The sequence below is a fragment of the Brassica napus genome, chromosome A3 (assembly GCF_020379485.1).
Source record: "Brassica napus cultivar Da-Ae chromosome A3, Da-Ae, whole genome shotgun sequence".
NCBI lineage: Eukaryota > Viridiplantae > Streptophyta > Magnoliopsida > Brassicales > Brassicaceae > Brassica > Brassica napus.
In genome coordinates, this window is record NC_063436.1 from 29,062,467 (window position 1) to 29,079,497 (window position 17,031).

The following is a 17,031-nucleotide window of genomic DNA, read 5'->3' on the forward strand; positions in this document are numbered from 1 at the left end:
ATACGACGTTTTATACGACGTTTTATGTAAAATTTATTAACATTTAATGTTATATGACCAATGATAATATATCTTATATTTTATTATTGGTTGATTTGTGGTTAACTAAATAATTAATGATATTTTTGTTTAGAAAATATAAAAAATTAATGATTTTTTTAATCTATGTGTACAATTCTAAAACGAATTATATTTAAAAACGGAGGGAGTAATATTTTTCTTTTGTTTTTACCTAAGTTATGTTTTAAAATGTTACCACTAACAGGTAATATACGTATCTTTAAAAGATAATTAATTTAATACTTTATTTTGTGTAAGAAACTAAAAAAAAATTCTCATAACAAAATATTTCTTACGAATAGATTGATATTAATTGGAGTTGGAGCATTTAACTAAATTGTCGAAAGTTGTATAAACGAAATGTTTGACTGGAAGTATTAGACCACATAAAACCGGACGGACAGCTTTCAAATCGGAGCATCGTATTGCCAAAAAAATAGTAGTTTTACGAAGACTATTTATATATTATTTTCTCTGTTCCTAAAAGATCTATATTATAAAAAAAAAATATTTCAAAAAGTACATATTTTATATTTTAATGTAATTTTTGTCAATTAATAATGAAAAATTGTGAACTTCAAAAACATTAATTGCATTTCTTAAAATTTTATTAGTTTAAAAATATAAGAAATACTCCCTCCGTATTTTTATATAAGTCGTTTTAGAGGAATTTTTATGTTCCAAATTATATGACGTTTTCGGTTTTCTATGTAAAATTTATTAACATTTAATGTTATGTGACCAATGATAATATTCTTTATATTTTATTATTGGTTAATTTGTGGTTAAGTAAATAATTAATGATGTTTTTGTTTAGAAAATAGCAAAAATTAATGATTTCTTAATCTATGTGCACAATTCTAAAACGACTTATATTAAAAAACGGAAAAAGTATAAAATTATAAAAAAACTATGCATTTATAACTAAGTTTTAATATACTTTAAGAACGGAGGGGAGTGACAAAATTTCACTTTTTTGAATCATCCGTAAAACCAATACAATGACAATCTAAAGTCAAATCAACAATTGAGTGCAAATTTTCAAGCATGAAAAAAAAACCTAGCCAGTGTTGATATTTAGACATACGTAGTCTATTTTTGGGGCACCGGTCTGGACCTATCATTTCTTACGCAACAACGCAACTGAAGCTTTTGCGCAGTTGGTAAATAGTCTGGTGGAGAAGTGATCTTTGACAGCTTGTGTTCAGCACAGCTTTTCCGATTAATAAGTGATAATGAAAACCGAGCCGAACAGCTTCTCCGGTTAAAATATTATGGAACCGAACATGTAACTCTCAAAATATGACAAAACAAAAGCCTACTTGATCAAAACATGATACTATTTTATACTATAAATATTGAATTAAAGATGTAATCAACATCTTTAATATGTTTACTAAAACCATATCCGATGGTTCATTCTATTTATAATGAAAAATAGAATGATAGACAAAAAATAAATAAATTACTGTATTTATGCACTGAACCAAATTTTAGTTTTTCATAGAGTGAAAAATAAAGTGATGTTGGAGTAATTTTACTCTAAATTTTATTTTAAAATAAAAAATAGAGAAAGATTGTAGATAATATAAAAAATAATACCACTATATTGTCTATGTTTTAGAATATAAAATATTTTAGGTGAAACACATGTACTAAGAAAGTTACTTTATTTTAAAATATCATTAAAATAGAACAAACAATTTACTCAATTATAAAATATACTTAAAAAATAATTGGTATATAATTTTTAATTAAATAAGAGATCATTTAGAAAATTGAAAACATCTAATATTTTGATATATCAAAAAATCTTTTAAACATCTTACATCTTGAAATTTCTAAATGTGAATAACTACGTATTATTTTTTAACGAAAAACACCGTTAAACACACACATGTATCCAATTTTTATTGGCAAGGAATGATGTTGTGTTATTTACTTTTGCTACAGAATTGCACTTTTAGATTTTATAGGCAGGGTAGTTTTTTTGCACGGTGAACAGTTGCTTCTCTGCAATATGATACAAAAGCCATCATTATTATTTGACACTAGAGATTTTGCCCGGGCTACGCCCGGGACTATATACAAATAACATATATTTTATATATATATTACAATATATTACATCTATGTTATAAAATATAAATAATAAATTAAATTAAAATGAGTAAAACTCACAATTTGTTGTCTTCTACTATCTAAAATATGTATGGGATATTGAACAATGTGAAATTAATAAAGAAATTTTTAAACCTAAGTTATTCTCAAAAATATTTTTACATATTTAGTTTATTATAAAATATATTATTAATCTCAACATCACATATTTTTTTCGTTATATGTGTTATTTATATCATGTGTATTTTTTTATATGTTTCTTATTTAATATTTTATAATATTCGCTGAAAATATGTGATTCTAGAGGAAGACTATGTATTTTATGTATTTTAGATTATAAAAAAGTTAAAAAATTATATGAGATTTTATTGAAAGCTGCATCTTTATTTGAACTTTTAAAAAACTACACTTTTGTATATATGTAAATTTAATACACTTTTAGATCTGAATATTTGAAATTATTATAATATATTTTCATATCATTATTTAAATACTTAAACTAAAATTAAGTAAAATCAATTTTATTTATTTCTTTTAAAATCAATACTTTAAGTTTATACACAATATCATAGTAATAGGTATCTTTATTAAAATAAATAAAATGACGCATTTTATTTGACCGTATCTTTTTTTTCTTTCCTATTTTCTTATATCTACTCCTTCTAATTTTTGTTTACTTTACTGTTGATTAAAGAAAATCAAACGTGTTTTATTGTTTTTGATCGATCTGAGGATATCCCATACATATAGAAAGTTCTAGATTAATCTCTAAAAAGAGGTATGGTTTACGGATAGACCATCTCCCAGAGTAGTTAAATGAAGCTAAAACATAATTATATATTTCAATGGCCAAAATATTTAGGAAATAAAATACAATAATACTGTAAATTTTTGTGTTTTAGTTAAGAAACTTATCTTGAAGGGCTGAGGCAACATACGGAGAGTGGGTTTAGCTGACCTCCACTATTTAAAAAAAAAATATTGTTTTTGTAAAAAAAATTCTTTTGATCCCATAAAAAATAAATTTGGACCTCATAAAATTTTTTTGACCCGATACAAAATGTTTGTGGTTCCGCCATATGTATAGTGTTTTGGATTAGTATAGCTTACAGGAGAGATTTATGTGTTAGTAAAGTTGGTAAGAGGAATTTTTATCAGCATATTAGTAAGATTAATGTGGCTATATGCTCCCCAAAAATAACTATATATGCTGCCTTTGTAACCCTATTTTTAGTTTGTATAGGTTAGAAGACAAAAAAATTGTTCCGATAATAAACATTCTTTATCTAAAGATATCAAAAATCATAATATAATAATAAATATGAAAATTATATTTAGAAAGTTATAGTTTCAAAATTTTAAAATTTTAGAAAATATTTTTATAATAATAGATATATTTTAGTATTTTTATTATTCCATTTTAAAAAAATTTATTAAATATTTTTATTTTTGTATTTATATGGTTTTTTTAAAAAAAGAAAAAATACTACCTGCAAACGCTAGTTAGAAACATCTTTTGAATTTAAGAGGTTCATAGCGGTTTGAAGCGATTTATAGTGGTTTGTATGATTGTTTCGAAATGCTGTCAACCGTTACCAACCGCAAAAGCTGCGTTTGCGGGTGGTAGCGAGGAAACCAGTCAAGCTTTGAGTGTGAGAAGAGATAACATGTAAGTGCATGTGTGAATTATAAAGCCCAAGCTTGAGTGCTTTCTTGTGGATAGGATAAGAAAACATATACATATGTAATATAAAATTTCACGTTCAGGTGTTATAATATATAAAGCTTACCCTTTATTCTATGATTTTGGCAACCCAAGCTTTCTATTCGATATTAAACTGATAATTTTTGGAAAACCAATTCAATTGCATGAACAATTTAAAATATATATATATACTCTTAACGCAAAAGCCTTGTTTCTTCAAAGGCAAATGCAAAGCTCTATTTTAGAAGTTTAGGAACAATGACTAACAATTAAAAAAGAGAGTTTTTGGGAATGGTTATGGCAACTACAGAGTGTAGTGATGTCCTGATGTATCAATGTCCAAGCCCTTTAGCTTTGCGACTGATTCAACATGTCCCTTGAATGTGAATCTCCCTAAGCCTGTCAAAACAAAGCATTCACCAATAAGAATCAAGCAACTTCTAGTTTCTTCCGTTGAAATCGATTTAATCAAAGTACACGTACCTAGCTATCTCGGCCCTTTTCTTGGCTTGCTCAACGATCTGAGACAGCTTTCTGTAACCCTCGTTCTCTGGGAAGACGTTGACCTCTTGTCTTGTCTGCAGACCGTGCTGCGTCCTTTGTTCTCTCGCCCACTCAGCTTGTCTTTCTCCAGCACCATAATCTCTCCTGGTCGTCAGAGCGCTCTGCTCACAAAGTAACAGCAGAAGCAATGAGTATTATGTTTACCATCAAGATGTAAAAGAGAGTTAGCTGTGTGTACGTACCCTTTTGTCAAACATGCTGACCCAAGCCTTTCCACTCAAGATGTATCTAATGGCAAACTTCAAAATTTCTTGTGGGATGTATGTTAAAATACTGTAAACCCATATCACAGCAGCCCATCCCCAACCTATACCCTTCACCTTTGCAAATGTCCAGTTTGCATACACTGCAATCAAAGTAGCAATCTGCGTTTGGAAGGAAGAGTGAGATGAGTTTTTTTTTTCTTGAATTCTTTGAAAATATATGCTGTTCTTAATTAATTACCAGTTGTGCAATGACGAACGCAATCATCAGAAGCGCCCCAGGACGTTCAACGAATGACCAACTCCTTGACCTCGTGACGAATATAAGCGCTTGGCTGATGATACTAACTTGTAGGTACACAGCAAACATTAGTTCATCGTTATTGTCCCTGATTGACCTCACACCAAACTTGTCCTGTAAGTAAAAGGTAAGTATTAGTTTCTTACACAATATATTTATCTATACAATCTCCCTAACACATACCGAGCAGAAGTCAGTCTTGTGAATCACCCAGAAGAAAATCACACTCATAACGGCTTGGTAGCCTCCCAAGACAATTCCAGTGGCAAAAATTTCATTGAGCTTCCAGCTATCAGGTTTCCTGACTGATCGAATATCATAAGTCCTTTCTGAGAAGACTCTAATGCTCCATGTGGAGTAGCAGCAGCAGCAGCAGCAGCAGCAGCAGCAGCGCACCAAGACCTCATGTCACATCGAGAACCGTTTTCCACAAGATTCCTTATCATGATGACTCCACAGAAGAGACTGGAGTGGCGATGGCTGCAAACAGAGAGACTGAAGCTCATCTGCATATGGTCTCCCAAGCTCAGGGAGAGGGACAGTTCGAGCTGCGTTATCCTCAAAGCAAGGTTGAGGAGGCAAATCACGTTGCCTGGTATCAAGAGGCATGCTCTTACAGTTAGGTAACTTTAAAGAGAACAAACACTGCAGGACCAAAAACAAAGGCAACAATCAGTTCAAGAAAGATAAAACTGAACAATTACATAAGAGAGTGTTTCAAAAAAAAAAAAGAACAATTACATAAGAGCACTAATGAGAAAAAGTTTAGTTGACATACCGATTGTTAAGTAGCTCAATCAGGTGAATGCAATACTTCTGGTTACCCTTTTGAATAAGTAGTGAAAGAAAGAAAGAAGAGGCAAGCGAACGAAAAAAAACACAGCGGAAAATGACAAAACCAACTACGTGACTGGTTTGAGTAGAAGTCTGAAGTATTCAGCCTGAAAGAACCACAACAATCATAAGTGTTAGTAACCATTCTTAAAATATATTATTAAGATAAAACGAATGTGCAGTGGAGTTACTCTAACAAATACCCTGCACCTTAATGACTTCCTTAGGAAATGAAAAGTTTCTTCATTACATCTAGAGTCCCACACAACGTTATCAATGGTAGCTATGCAGTTAAAAAGGCTGCATACAATTAGGAAAGAGTAAGAGCATTGTACGTACTTAGTATTGCGACTTTGACTATACAGTAGCCAAGATCTTTGACTGACCTTTGTCAAAAGCTGGTTCACAATACTATCATGGACAGCTGTGCCATCTCTGGTCGAGCCTCTTGACTGAAAATTACAAAGCATAGAATTGTAATTATTTTTGTTTAAAACTCATATAACCAGCAGATCATGACAATCAATATCCAAACTCTATTAACTGGAATCAATGGGGCTGGTCATCATACTTAAAAACATATTTACAACTTCAAGCTAGCAAAATTTATCTACTGTATAGTCAAAGTCGCATACCTTACAAATAGCATCGATTTCATCAAATATAATGACGTGTAACTCACTCGCATCACCTGAGAAATAAAATAAGAGTGCCTCATTACCACATACGTAGAAAAAGAAAACACAGATCAGGGAGAACAATTTTTTCTTACCAAGGGTCCTCTGGTCTTGCTCAGCATCAGCAAATAAGTCTCTTACATTCTTTTCTGTCTCACCAACAAACTTGCTCAGCACCTCAGGACCATTAACGATCTATTATGCCAGCAAAATAAAACCAGAAGCATTAAACATGTTGGTTTCTGGAACAATAGCAGTGAATCAACTAAGAAACTAAGTTAATCAAACATTAAAAGAAAGTAAATCAGTTGTAGCAAACAAAAGCTGGAGATTTAAGCTACTAATGTATGAAGAAAACTAAACAGACAGTAACAGGTTCTCGCAAAAGGGAGACCACATGTAAGTCCACGTAGTTCATCACACAGTGATCAGAAATACCTTTGGATCCTTTCCATTCAGCATCTTTCCAATTTGCCGTGCCATAAGGGTTTTTCCTGTACCAGGAGGTCCAAAAAGAAGCATTCCCTTAACGTGCTTTATCCCCAATCTACACGATCAAGAAAAACTAACATAAAAGGAAAATCCATAACGAAAGTCTAACATTTGCTTAAAGATAAATCACAGAACCTGCTCGTGACATGAGGTGGAAATACACGAGAAGAAAAAGCTCTTCTAAATATATCAGCAAACTCTGCACCCAGACCACCTATGCCCCTTTGATGGAGGTTTGATTGCACAGACTTGAGACGATAAACAGAAGGAAGTGGAAAAGACGAAGGAGATGAGATCGGCTGTCTGCGCAAGAGAGAATGAAGCTAGGGTTTGTCATGCGCTGGTGATTCCCGTGTCGTCTAAATTATGGGGCTTATGGGCCAAATCTATCAAAAAGGATAAATTGTTAGCCCAATTTAATCTGACGTGGAAAAAACAGGCAATCTGATTGGTCGAATTTTAATGCCTACGTGGACGCTCTTCCTGATCAGATTATCCTCCTTTTAGTATTGTATTGATTTTCTATTTTTGTTTCTCTGCTTCTTTGGTTAGTTATGGTAATTACACCTTTTTCATTCTTACTTGCCCAAAGTAAATAAATGCAGTTTACTTATTTTCTTCTTCTTCTTTTGTTTGCTTGTTCTTCTCGAACAAACGTGCTACAGCGTTTTTGAATGATCTATCATCTATTGTCTTTTTATTATTATAATCAAGCAGTTAAATAATCCCCAAAAAATCGCCTAAAAGTTAGTATTGAGAGAAACGTGATAGAAATGATAGTGTCAATTACGCCTAATTACCATGTAGATAGCTAGAAACATAACATGCATGAGAGGGTGAGATAATAGAATAAAATAATCACTAATCATGCAATATTGCATTTATGGCTTTAATCTGCTTCTGAATCTAAATGATCTCTTCTTCTGATTCAAGATCCAGATTTGCCTTCGTATATGAGCAATGTACCATCTCTTATGTGCATAAACACTTAATTAAAAAACGTAATTGCTGACATGTGAATACTGAATACTATGCGGCTGATTTACAGAATGAACTAATTTTATTTAATTAATAACTGATTCACACTCATTAACCAAATTTTTTTTATGTGTATTCGGAGCCGAAATAATGGACCTTATCACCTTCACACCGCATTTGCCGCGACACAATTCTATGTGGGAGAAGCAATACCACAAGTCCACAACTAATATAAGCCAAATATTACATATACATGTATAGTATTTCACCACATTACATATACTGTATAGTATACATGTATAGTATTTCACCACATGTATAGTACTATACATGTATAGTATTTCACCACATGTATAGTATTTCACCAAATTGGTATATATGAGGCTGTATTATACAAACTCGTGAATAGTTTCTACATTGGCTATACCTATATCTACAAGCTCGTGAGTAGTTCCTATATATACTCACATATATGCCAATAAATACACTAGCATTGAGAGAGAGTGTGGTGAGTAAGGAAGGTCCACTCACAGCTGGCCAACCTACACATTGTGTAGTAAATCAGCAAAACACACATTAAATAAGAACCTCCAAAACCCCATCCATCAATATCCATACATCTCTCTTCATTCACACACATATAAATACATAAGTATACATACGTATACATACATATAATTCTATATACTATATGATCTTACACCCAAAAACTTATTGAAGAAGAAAAGTGGAGAGGGTGAGAGAGGACAAGAAAATGGCAAGAACCCATCTCATTTTTCTTCTTTTTCTAGCTCTTTTATCAAAATCATCGGCATCATCACCATCATCATTGCCTTCAAGAGAGCAAGAAAAGGACAGAATCAAAGCACTTCCAGGGCAACCAAAAGTGACATTCTCACAATATTCAGGCTATGTCAATGTGAATGAATCTCATGGTCGTTCTTTCTTTTATTGGCTCACTGAGTCAACTTCTCCTCACACCAAACCCCTTCTTCTTTGGCTGAATGGAGGTCAGTTTTCTCCATTTAAATCATTCGTATGCATATCTAAATTATCTCTGTGTTTATAGCTTTGTGTAGCCGTATATGTTTAACTGTAGATGTATTTTAGGGGTTTCATAGCTTCTTGCTGATTATTCTTCTCACAATCATGCATTTTATACCCGGATATAGTTCTAAATCTACCAGATCAAATCAAACTAAAATAAATACTGCTTAGAGTAAACATTTTGTAAAATGAAAAATAAAAAGCAAAGCCAAACAAAGAACAATATATTCCATGAATTAAGATAAGAGATATAGTTATGCATCAAAGATCATTTCATAAGTACAGTCTATCTATTCTTTTGGACAAGGAGACAAAAGGGTATAAAGAGAAACAAAACAAACATTTAGTCCCATCATAAGACATAACAAAAAGTTAGTCCTAAAACAATTTCATAAGACCACAATTATGAGACAAAACAAAACATATCTATCAGCCATTACATTACTAATTAGTGTATTTATTAAATTACTTTAACAAAAAGTTAAAATAGTTATTTTGGATAAAAACAAACCAATGTCTAACCAAAATAGCAATAGCAATAGCAGCAGCATCTCAACCACCCCACCCGCCTTTCATTAACTGAACTTGCACTTCCTTTCTTTATCTATATATATACATCACATCTTTATTTAATAAAAGAAAAGTATCCAAGACCATTAATATTGCTACATAAGTCCTCCACGAGCTGTGTGCAATCTACCACTCCTACCCATTTCTACTACTCACGCGCATTGGAGTAAAGGCCCTTATCTCCCACTAAATTACACATCTAAATTTGGAGTATAACATATATATCCTCATTGTGCAGGCGTTGCGTGAAGCGCCTGATTCATGACACTAGAACTTTTACCAGCTTTTGACATATACATTCATGACGACTTTAAAGAGCCACAAAAAATAAAACATAATAGTGTTTAGTAGCCGACATGGGACCTCGCTGGGAAACCTATTGTCAGTTTGATTTCGTTAAGCTAATAAATGTAGACTGAATGTAATTTATGTAGTTGTCCTATACTCTTATACAACCTTATTTTAAAATAATTCGCAATGCAATTATAAGTACAGAACACATGAGTAAGCTGATCATATATAGTTTTCTTCCATGAAATGATTAAATGTTGAGACTTCTCTTGTCACTTTCAAGCATCAACTTGTTCTTTTATTAGATGCCTTTGTTCCTCTGTCTCTTCATTAGCTTTGTGTAAGAAAGCATGACAAAAAGGTGATAAAAACTTATAATATACAGTTATACTGATAAACATTACCAAAAAGCTTACCGACTTTCCCTGTGCATTTAGTTTTTTTTTTTAACTAGTTTTGTTGCTTTTCAATTTGTAATAGAAAAGTTGACCTAGGTTTTTATAAGAAAAACGGCTCTTAATATTATTTATTATTTTCATAGTCCCTTTCGAATAGAAGCATGCGTGTTCATGGAGGTTGAGAAAAATGATGATGATATTCTATAATTGTGTGAGCACACAACCACACTCACTCACTCCCGCGCATGTTTTCTTGCAACTTTTTTTGTAACACAACTTTTGTTTTTTTTACACAGAATTAAAACTATTTTAAATAAAAATAGATAGTTTTATTTCGGGACCATGATCCAGAAATATATGCGTCATCAAATATTCTTTTGATTTCTGGCCAATGGTTATTTTTTATTTAAATTAATCACTAGTAGGAAGAAAGTCGGAGCATGCACGAACAGAATGGACCATAATATGGGTCACATTTCATCATGGACCAACGTCTAGAAAGCTTATCAAGAAAATTTCTTTTAAAATCATACTTAAAAATTTATGAAAAGAGTAGTTGAAATATATGTTGAAGACGATGGAAATTATAAAATATAACATTTTATAAAAACAAAATCTACAGGACCAGGCTGCTCGTCGATTGCTTATGGAGCTTCAGAGGAAATTGGACCATTCCGTATCAACAAAACCGGTTCCACTCTCTTTCTCAACAAGTTCTCATGGAACAAAGGTAACTAAATGTTCATTTACAAACAATTTGTTCTATTTTTGTATGTAAGAAATTATTTTGGAGTTTCGTAATATATATTATGAGAAGTTAATTGATCTAAACCTTGTTTTCTGTCTACGATAACAGATGCAAACCTTCTGTTTTTGGAATCACCAGCCGGTGTTGGATTTTCTTACACGAACACAAGTTACGATCTAAAAAGTTATGGAGACGAACAAACAGGTTCAATATATTTTTTAAAAATTATCTCAATTAGTTATAAGCCGGTGGCATGATTAGCCCTTATTCTCAGTTTTACCTGAGAAATTTGATTTATTTTGTGATCACATTACATATCACAGCTCAAGACAATTTGATATTCCTTATCAAATGGTTATCAAGATTTCCACAATACAAATATAGAGACTTCTACATTGCTGGTGAAAGTTATGCTGGTATGTTATTACCTAACTATATAGTTTGTTTATTTGTTGAAAGGCACAACAATGATTTAATGATGATTCTTGATATAACTTTGACAGGTCACTATGTACCTCAGCTTGCTAAAAAGATACATGACTACAACAAAGCTTTCTCAAAACCCATCATCAATCTGAAAGGATTCATGGTAAGTAGTAATAACTAATAAATAGGGTCTATATAGCTCAAGTCTAAAATACTGGTCACATTTGTAATTAACCAAAGGTTGCAATACATTATTCATCAAGGTGGGGAACGCAGTGACGGACAATGAGTACGACAGCATAGGAACCGTAGCTTACTGGTGGACCCACGCAATTATTTCCGACAAAACCTACAAGTCAATTCTCAAAAACTGTAACTTCACGGCCGATAAAGTTTCTGACGACTGCGACACGGCTGTTAACTACGCCATGAACCACGAGTTCGGTGACATTGACCAATACAGCATTTACACTCCAACGTGTGTGGCTTCAAAGCAGAAGAAGACTGGTTTCTTACGGATGAAAAACACACTCTTGCGTAGACGGTTTGTGTCTGGATACGATCCTTGCACGGAGAGCTACGCAGAGAAGTATTATAACCGTAAAGATGTTCAGAGAGCTATGCATGCTAACGTCACTGGTATTCGCTATAAATGGACAGCTTGCAGGTAAACTCTTCGCTTCACCACTTGAAGATGATTTGCGAAAACATGTTGCTTAAAGAAACGCTTTCTTCTTCTTGTATGGGGTGGTGCAGTGATGTTCTGATCAAGAACTGGAAAGACTCGGACAAGACGATGTTACCGGTCTACAAGGAACTTGCAGCAGCTGGTTTGAGGATATGGGTTTTCAGGTAAGCTATTGTTTGATGTAGCTGGAGATATTATCGCATCCTATACCACATCCATATATGCTTGTTGCCGAAACATTAACAAGGCTGGTTCTAGGCACATTCCAAGACCTTCAATTTTTTTTTTAAAAGTAATATATATTTATATATATAGAGAGATATATAAACTCCAAATTCTTAAAAAATATTAATATTAAAATGTTTACCAAATTAGGCTTGGGCACGGATCGGATATGAAGGTATTTGTGATTTGCTTCGTATATCACGGATATCCAATTTTTCGATTTGCTTTGCTCCGAAAAAATACGGATATTCAGAAAAACGGATATCCAGAAAATAAATAAATATTTGCAGATATTTACGAATACTTACGGATATCTCATATGTTTTGATTAATACAAATAGTCTTAAAAATTTGATACAAATCTGGTTTGTAAAATATTTTTTTGCATGATATATATGATAAAAATTAAAAGAAGTAGTGAATCTACATATTTTGTAAATTTTTCGAACTTAGTTAACAATTAAAATAACACAAAACTTAAGAAAAAAAATAAAAATTGTCATAAATGTGTTCTCTTCCTTTTATGTAATATTTATATATAAGTAACAATGTAAATAGAATTTATCAAATCATATGTTAGAACAATATTTATATAATTTTATACATTACAAACTTTAAATATAATCAGGATATACATGTATTTATATATTGCCGTATCGGATCGGATATCCGCTTTCTAAAATTTTAATATTTGTGATTTGCTTCGATTTTAACGGATATTAATTTTTAGTATTTGCTTTGCTTTGAAAGTTTACGGATATCCGGAATTTTCGGATTGAATCGAAACGAATAACGAATCGAATCAAATTAAACGGATAAAATGTCAAGCCCTATACCAAACGTCTATAGAATCTTTGAACTGGTCGTCTTGCAGTGGTGATACAGATTCTGTGGTTCCAGTGACGGCTACACGGTTTTCTCTCAGCCATCTCAATCTCCCGGTGAAAACTCGTTGGTACCCTTGGTACTCCGGTAACCAGGTATAGTATACATACATAGAATGTTACATGCATGGATACATATCGTATTATACAAGGCACTAAGGCAGTGATGTTCATGGGTGGTGATAGGTGGGAGGATGGACGGAGGTATACAAAGGACTGACCTTTGCAACAGTAAGAGGGGCGGGGCATGAGGTGCCTTTATTCGAACCAAAGCGTGCTCTCATTCTTTTCAAATCATTCTTGGCTGGAAAAGAGCTTCCAAAATCTTATTAGTAACCTAAACATAGAAGTAAGAGAAAATGTCTCCAACAAGCATAATCCAGCTACCAGATTAGGATTCAGTTTCGAGTAAGCTCGGAATTCTTGTTTTTTTAAATTATAATTTCTGTTTTAAAGTTTGATTCATTTCCACAATTTGGAAATCATAAAACGATTTGAGAGTATTCAAGGAATTGTTGATATTTTAAAGAAGTACAAGGGTTCAATTATTTCCTCTTAGTTTACATCCAAGATAAAATTGTTTCTCTCTGATTCATTAAGTAGAGCACAGAGGTCTAGTTTCTTTTGCGTTGATTCATATACAGAAAGAAACTGCAGTTCTCATACCTGAAAGTTGAGTGGGTTGCCTAAGCACTTTAACACAACATCCGTCAAAACATTCCCAGTTCTATGAATATTTTGGGAAGGCAAACTGACATATTGTGGCAAAGCAATTCAAGGGGTATAATGGTCAGTTTTTCAGAATGGGTCCAAATGAGACAAGTACGTGGCATCCAGTCAACATATATTATATACATATACACACATACACTCATTGTACACATTACACCAAACCACCATAGTTTTCTTCTCATACTGTTTAAACTCTTTCTTTCATCAACCCAGCTTTTATTTTTGCTGTCTCTCTCTCTCTCTAGACCCCATCTCTTTCTATTAATTATCTCTCAACAAAATTTTCTCTATATGTACCCATTCAATGACCTCTATGTGCTTTTTAAATTCAAATCTCTACCAATCATCAAACCCACCTCACAAAGACCATAATAAACCTTAATCAATAAATAAAGGAAGAACATTTTTTTTTCTTGTATACTAGTCAGCATTTGAATGCCCTTCTGCAACTTCCAAAAGGGGCACCACACACACCATAGACAAAAAGTGAAAAAGAAAGAAAGATAAATGTTATGAATTATTTTTCTTCCTATTTTCTTTCTTTCTCCATTTTCTTGATCACTAGTCGTCCTAGTTTTCTGCTGTTCTGTCTCAATAGACCTTCTCACCCAAAAAAAGAAAAAAAGAAAAGAAAAAAATCAAAACTTTTAATTTCTCTCAATTGGTAATGGGCACCCAGACAATAATGTGGTGTGGTGGCTTCTTCTTTGTGGTTTCTTTTAAGTCTTTGGTCAAGTACAGAGAGTTTCATACAAGCTTCTCCCTTTTGCCCTTCTCTCTTCTTCCCCAGCTTTCTCACCTTCTTCCACATCTCTTATCTCTCTTCCTCGTTTGTGTGATTTAGTGATCAGATCCGATGAAGGAGATTACTGACTTTGTCGATCCCAGGATCATGTTCAAGCATCAATCCCTTTTGCAGGATTATCACGAGTTGAGAAAGGTAATAATTGAAATTGTTTGGGTTCCTCCTTTGTTTGTCTCGGTTTCGTCTGGATCTGCACGACATAATTAGGGTTGTGTTCTTATGTTCTGTAATGAATCTGGGTTTGGTATTGTTGGGTTGGTTCTAATCCAGAAGATGAGTAAAGATATAAGAAAAAGTTTTGATTTTTATTGTTCTTCTTTACTCAGGAAACAGAGTATAAGATGAGGAAACTGGAGATGATGAAACAAAAACGATCGGCCCTTGATGCACAAGTTAGGTAATAATCTCTCATCTCTTCATGTGAATTTTAATTACATGATTCCAAGGTTTAATTTGGCTTTATTAGCTTACTTGAGTGTGTGTGTGTGTGTTTTGATTCAAACGATAGGTTCTTGAGACGCAGATACAAACACTTGAAGCAAGACCAAACTCTTGAAACATCTCCCAACATGCTTAGGTTGTCCGAATCTGGAGGAGATGTGAAGGTGACAAGTGGCAAAAGAAAGAAGCACTCTGGTCCATGTTTTGATTTGAAGCGCAAGGATACAGTTGACAATGCAAGGAGCAGAGGAAACGAGGTTTTAACTCCACTTCCTGATCTTAACGACAACACTCTGGTGGTCAGCAGCAAAGTCTCAGGCTTTGACCTAAACCTGGTCTCGGTAAAGCTAAAACAACTTGTGATGATGTTTTATAAGGCTCTTCCTTTAGTTGGAGTCTTGAGAAATTGATCAGAGCTTGGTTTTGCTTTTTGTTTGTAGAGAGAAGAAGAAGAGGAGCCGGAAGGGAATGGTGAAGCGACAAAGAAGGCAATGATTGGTAATGGAATCGATTGCGAGTTGAAGTTACCTATTTGCAGAGACGTGGAGAAAGAGATTAGTAGAGCAGTGAAGAGGAAGGTGTCATGGCAAGATCCAGTGGCTCTAAGGGTTTGAGATTTTTCAAGTATATGAAGTAGGATTGAGATTTTATGATTTAGCCCAATATTGACATTATGCTTTATATATGTATACAAGTATAGATGATTAGTTATCAAGTCATAACTATTCACATGTTCCAACTCTTGTCTTAGTGACAATCAGAACTGGTGACAATTGGTGATTACATAGTCTCGTGTGTTGTGTTGTATTTTCTGTCTTTACTCATTCTCTTCATAACTTCATTCTCTGTTCTGTTATTTGTGTTTTAGTGGCAAAATAGATAAACAAAGTAAATTTTATTATCTCAGTTGTCCTAATCTTGAGGTGCTTTTGGGTTAAGTACAGCCTTAACGTCACTCAGAATCAACATTGATGATGAAGATAGCCTCAAATTGTCCAAAGCTTAGGGAGGTGGATTTAAGCTACTCTTACGGTATATCTCTGATAATGTTTCTCATGATGTGCAAGAATCTGATGGATCTTTCCGAGTTCGCAAGGTTCGAGCATAAGAGCAGCTTAGATCAGTCATGTGTGAACTTTGGAGCATCTCCAAAAGACACTCTATAACTTCAAATATAAAGTTTTTTGCTATCTAAAAAAGAACTTCAAAACTTCAAATTTGAAGTTTTGAGGAGCGAAATTTTATATTTGAAGTTTCACTACTCAAAACTTCAAATTTGAAGTTTCATATTTTTATTTGCATTTTGGTCCATATACACATCACATTTATGATTCATAAATATTTTCTTGTTTATTGTTTTAATCCTTATAAAAATTATATTTCATAAATATTTTAAGTTTTTTTTACACATAAAATTAAATAAAACTTTAAAATAAAATTTAAAATATTTAAAACTAGATGTAGATAACAAAATATACAAAAGAAACTTTAAATTTTTTTTTAAAAAAATTACTTGAAGACATAACTATTATACATATTTAAATATTGCAACAACACTAATAGTCAGAAAAGTTTGATCCGGAACCTTCAAAATTTCCAAATATTGTTTAATTTTTTTTTTGTGTAACTGAAGATAGTTGTTGTTGTTGATGATGATGTCTTTTCGTACAATTCTTTCTTATTCATATTGAATATATTCACGAGTATTAATATCATCGATAAAATTTAGTCTTTTAGCAATATTTTATATTTTTCTTTTACTTTCTTATTCTCATCTAATGTATTTACAAGTATTAATATCACCCGATTTCAACAATTTTTTTATCTCTAATCTACAAATT

The 17,031-nt window shown here is 32.6% G+C and overlaps 3 protein-coding genes across 5 annotated transcripts; 2 read left to right on the forward strand and 1 right to left on the reverse strand.

Annotated features, from left to right (window-relative positions):
- Positions 1–4,026: 4,026 nt before the first annotated feature.
- On the reverse strand, positions 4,027–7,318 carry LOC106442851 (ATPase 1, plasma membrane-type-like). Of its 2 annotated transcripts, XM_048765398.1 has the most exons (11): positions 7,093–7,318; positions 6,904–7,012; positions 6,561–6,660; positions 6,424–6,479; positions 6,175–6,240; positions 5,999–6,088; positions 5,733–5,895; positions 5,138–5,599; positions 4,895–5,068; positions 4,633–4,815; positions 4,027–4,551 (listed from the first exon to the last, which is right to left on the reverse strand). In XM_048765398.1, exons 8-11 carry the CDS (start codon positions 5,183–5,185, stop codon positions 4,351–4,353), a joined length of 606 nt encoding a protein of 201 aa, XP_048621355.1. In that variant the 5' UTR covers positions 5,186–5,599; positions 5,733–5,895; positions 5,999–6,088; positions 6,175–6,240; positions 6,424–6,479; positions 6,561–6,660; positions 6,904–7,012; positions 7,093–7,318; the 3' UTR covers positions 4,027–4,350. The 2 variants fall into 2 exon arrangements, with proteins under 2 accessions (XP_048621355.1, XP_048621359.1); XM_048765402.1 differs by lacking the exons at positions 6,175–6,240; positions 6,424–6,479; positions 6,561–6,660; positions 6,904–7,012; positions 7,093–7,318 and having other exon boundaries at positions 5,999–6,105.
- Positions 7,319–8,428: 1,110 nt separating this feature from the next.
- On the forward strand, positions 8,429–13,770 carry LOC106441097 (serine carboxypeptidase 24). The gene is made up of 9 exons (XM_013882879.3): positions 8,429–8,945; positions 10,864–10,971; positions 11,098–11,193; positions 11,313–11,405; positions 11,493–11,578; positions 11,679–12,082; positions 12,172–12,267; positions 13,203–13,308; positions 13,399–13,770. Exons 1-9 carry the CDS (start codon positions 8,690–8,692, stop codon positions 13,543–13,545), a joined length of 1,392 nt encoding a protein of 463 aa, XP_013738333.2. The 5' UTR covers positions 8,429–8,689; the 3' UTR covers positions 13,546–13,770.
- A 327-nt stretch (positions 13,771–14,097) lies between these two features.
- On the forward strand, positions 14,098–16,046 carry BNAA03G50370D. Of its 2 annotated transcripts, XM_013882890.3 has the most exons (5): positions 14,098–14,679; positions 14,789–14,884; positions 15,076–15,146; positions 15,258–15,531; positions 15,631–16,046. In XM_013882890.3, the coding sequence occupies exons 2-5, from the start codon at positions 14,801–14,803 to the stop codon at positions 15,802–15,804; spliced, it is 603 nt and encodes a 200-aa protein (XP_013738344.1). In that variant the 5' UTR covers positions 14,098–14,679; positions 14,789–14,800; the 3' UTR covers positions 15,805–16,046. The 2 variants fall into 2 exon arrangements, with proteins under 2 accessions (XP_013738344.1, XP_013738342.1); XM_013882888.3 differs by having other exon boundaries at positions 14,098–14,884.
- The last annotated feature ends 985 nt before the right edge of the window (positions 16,047–17,031 follow it).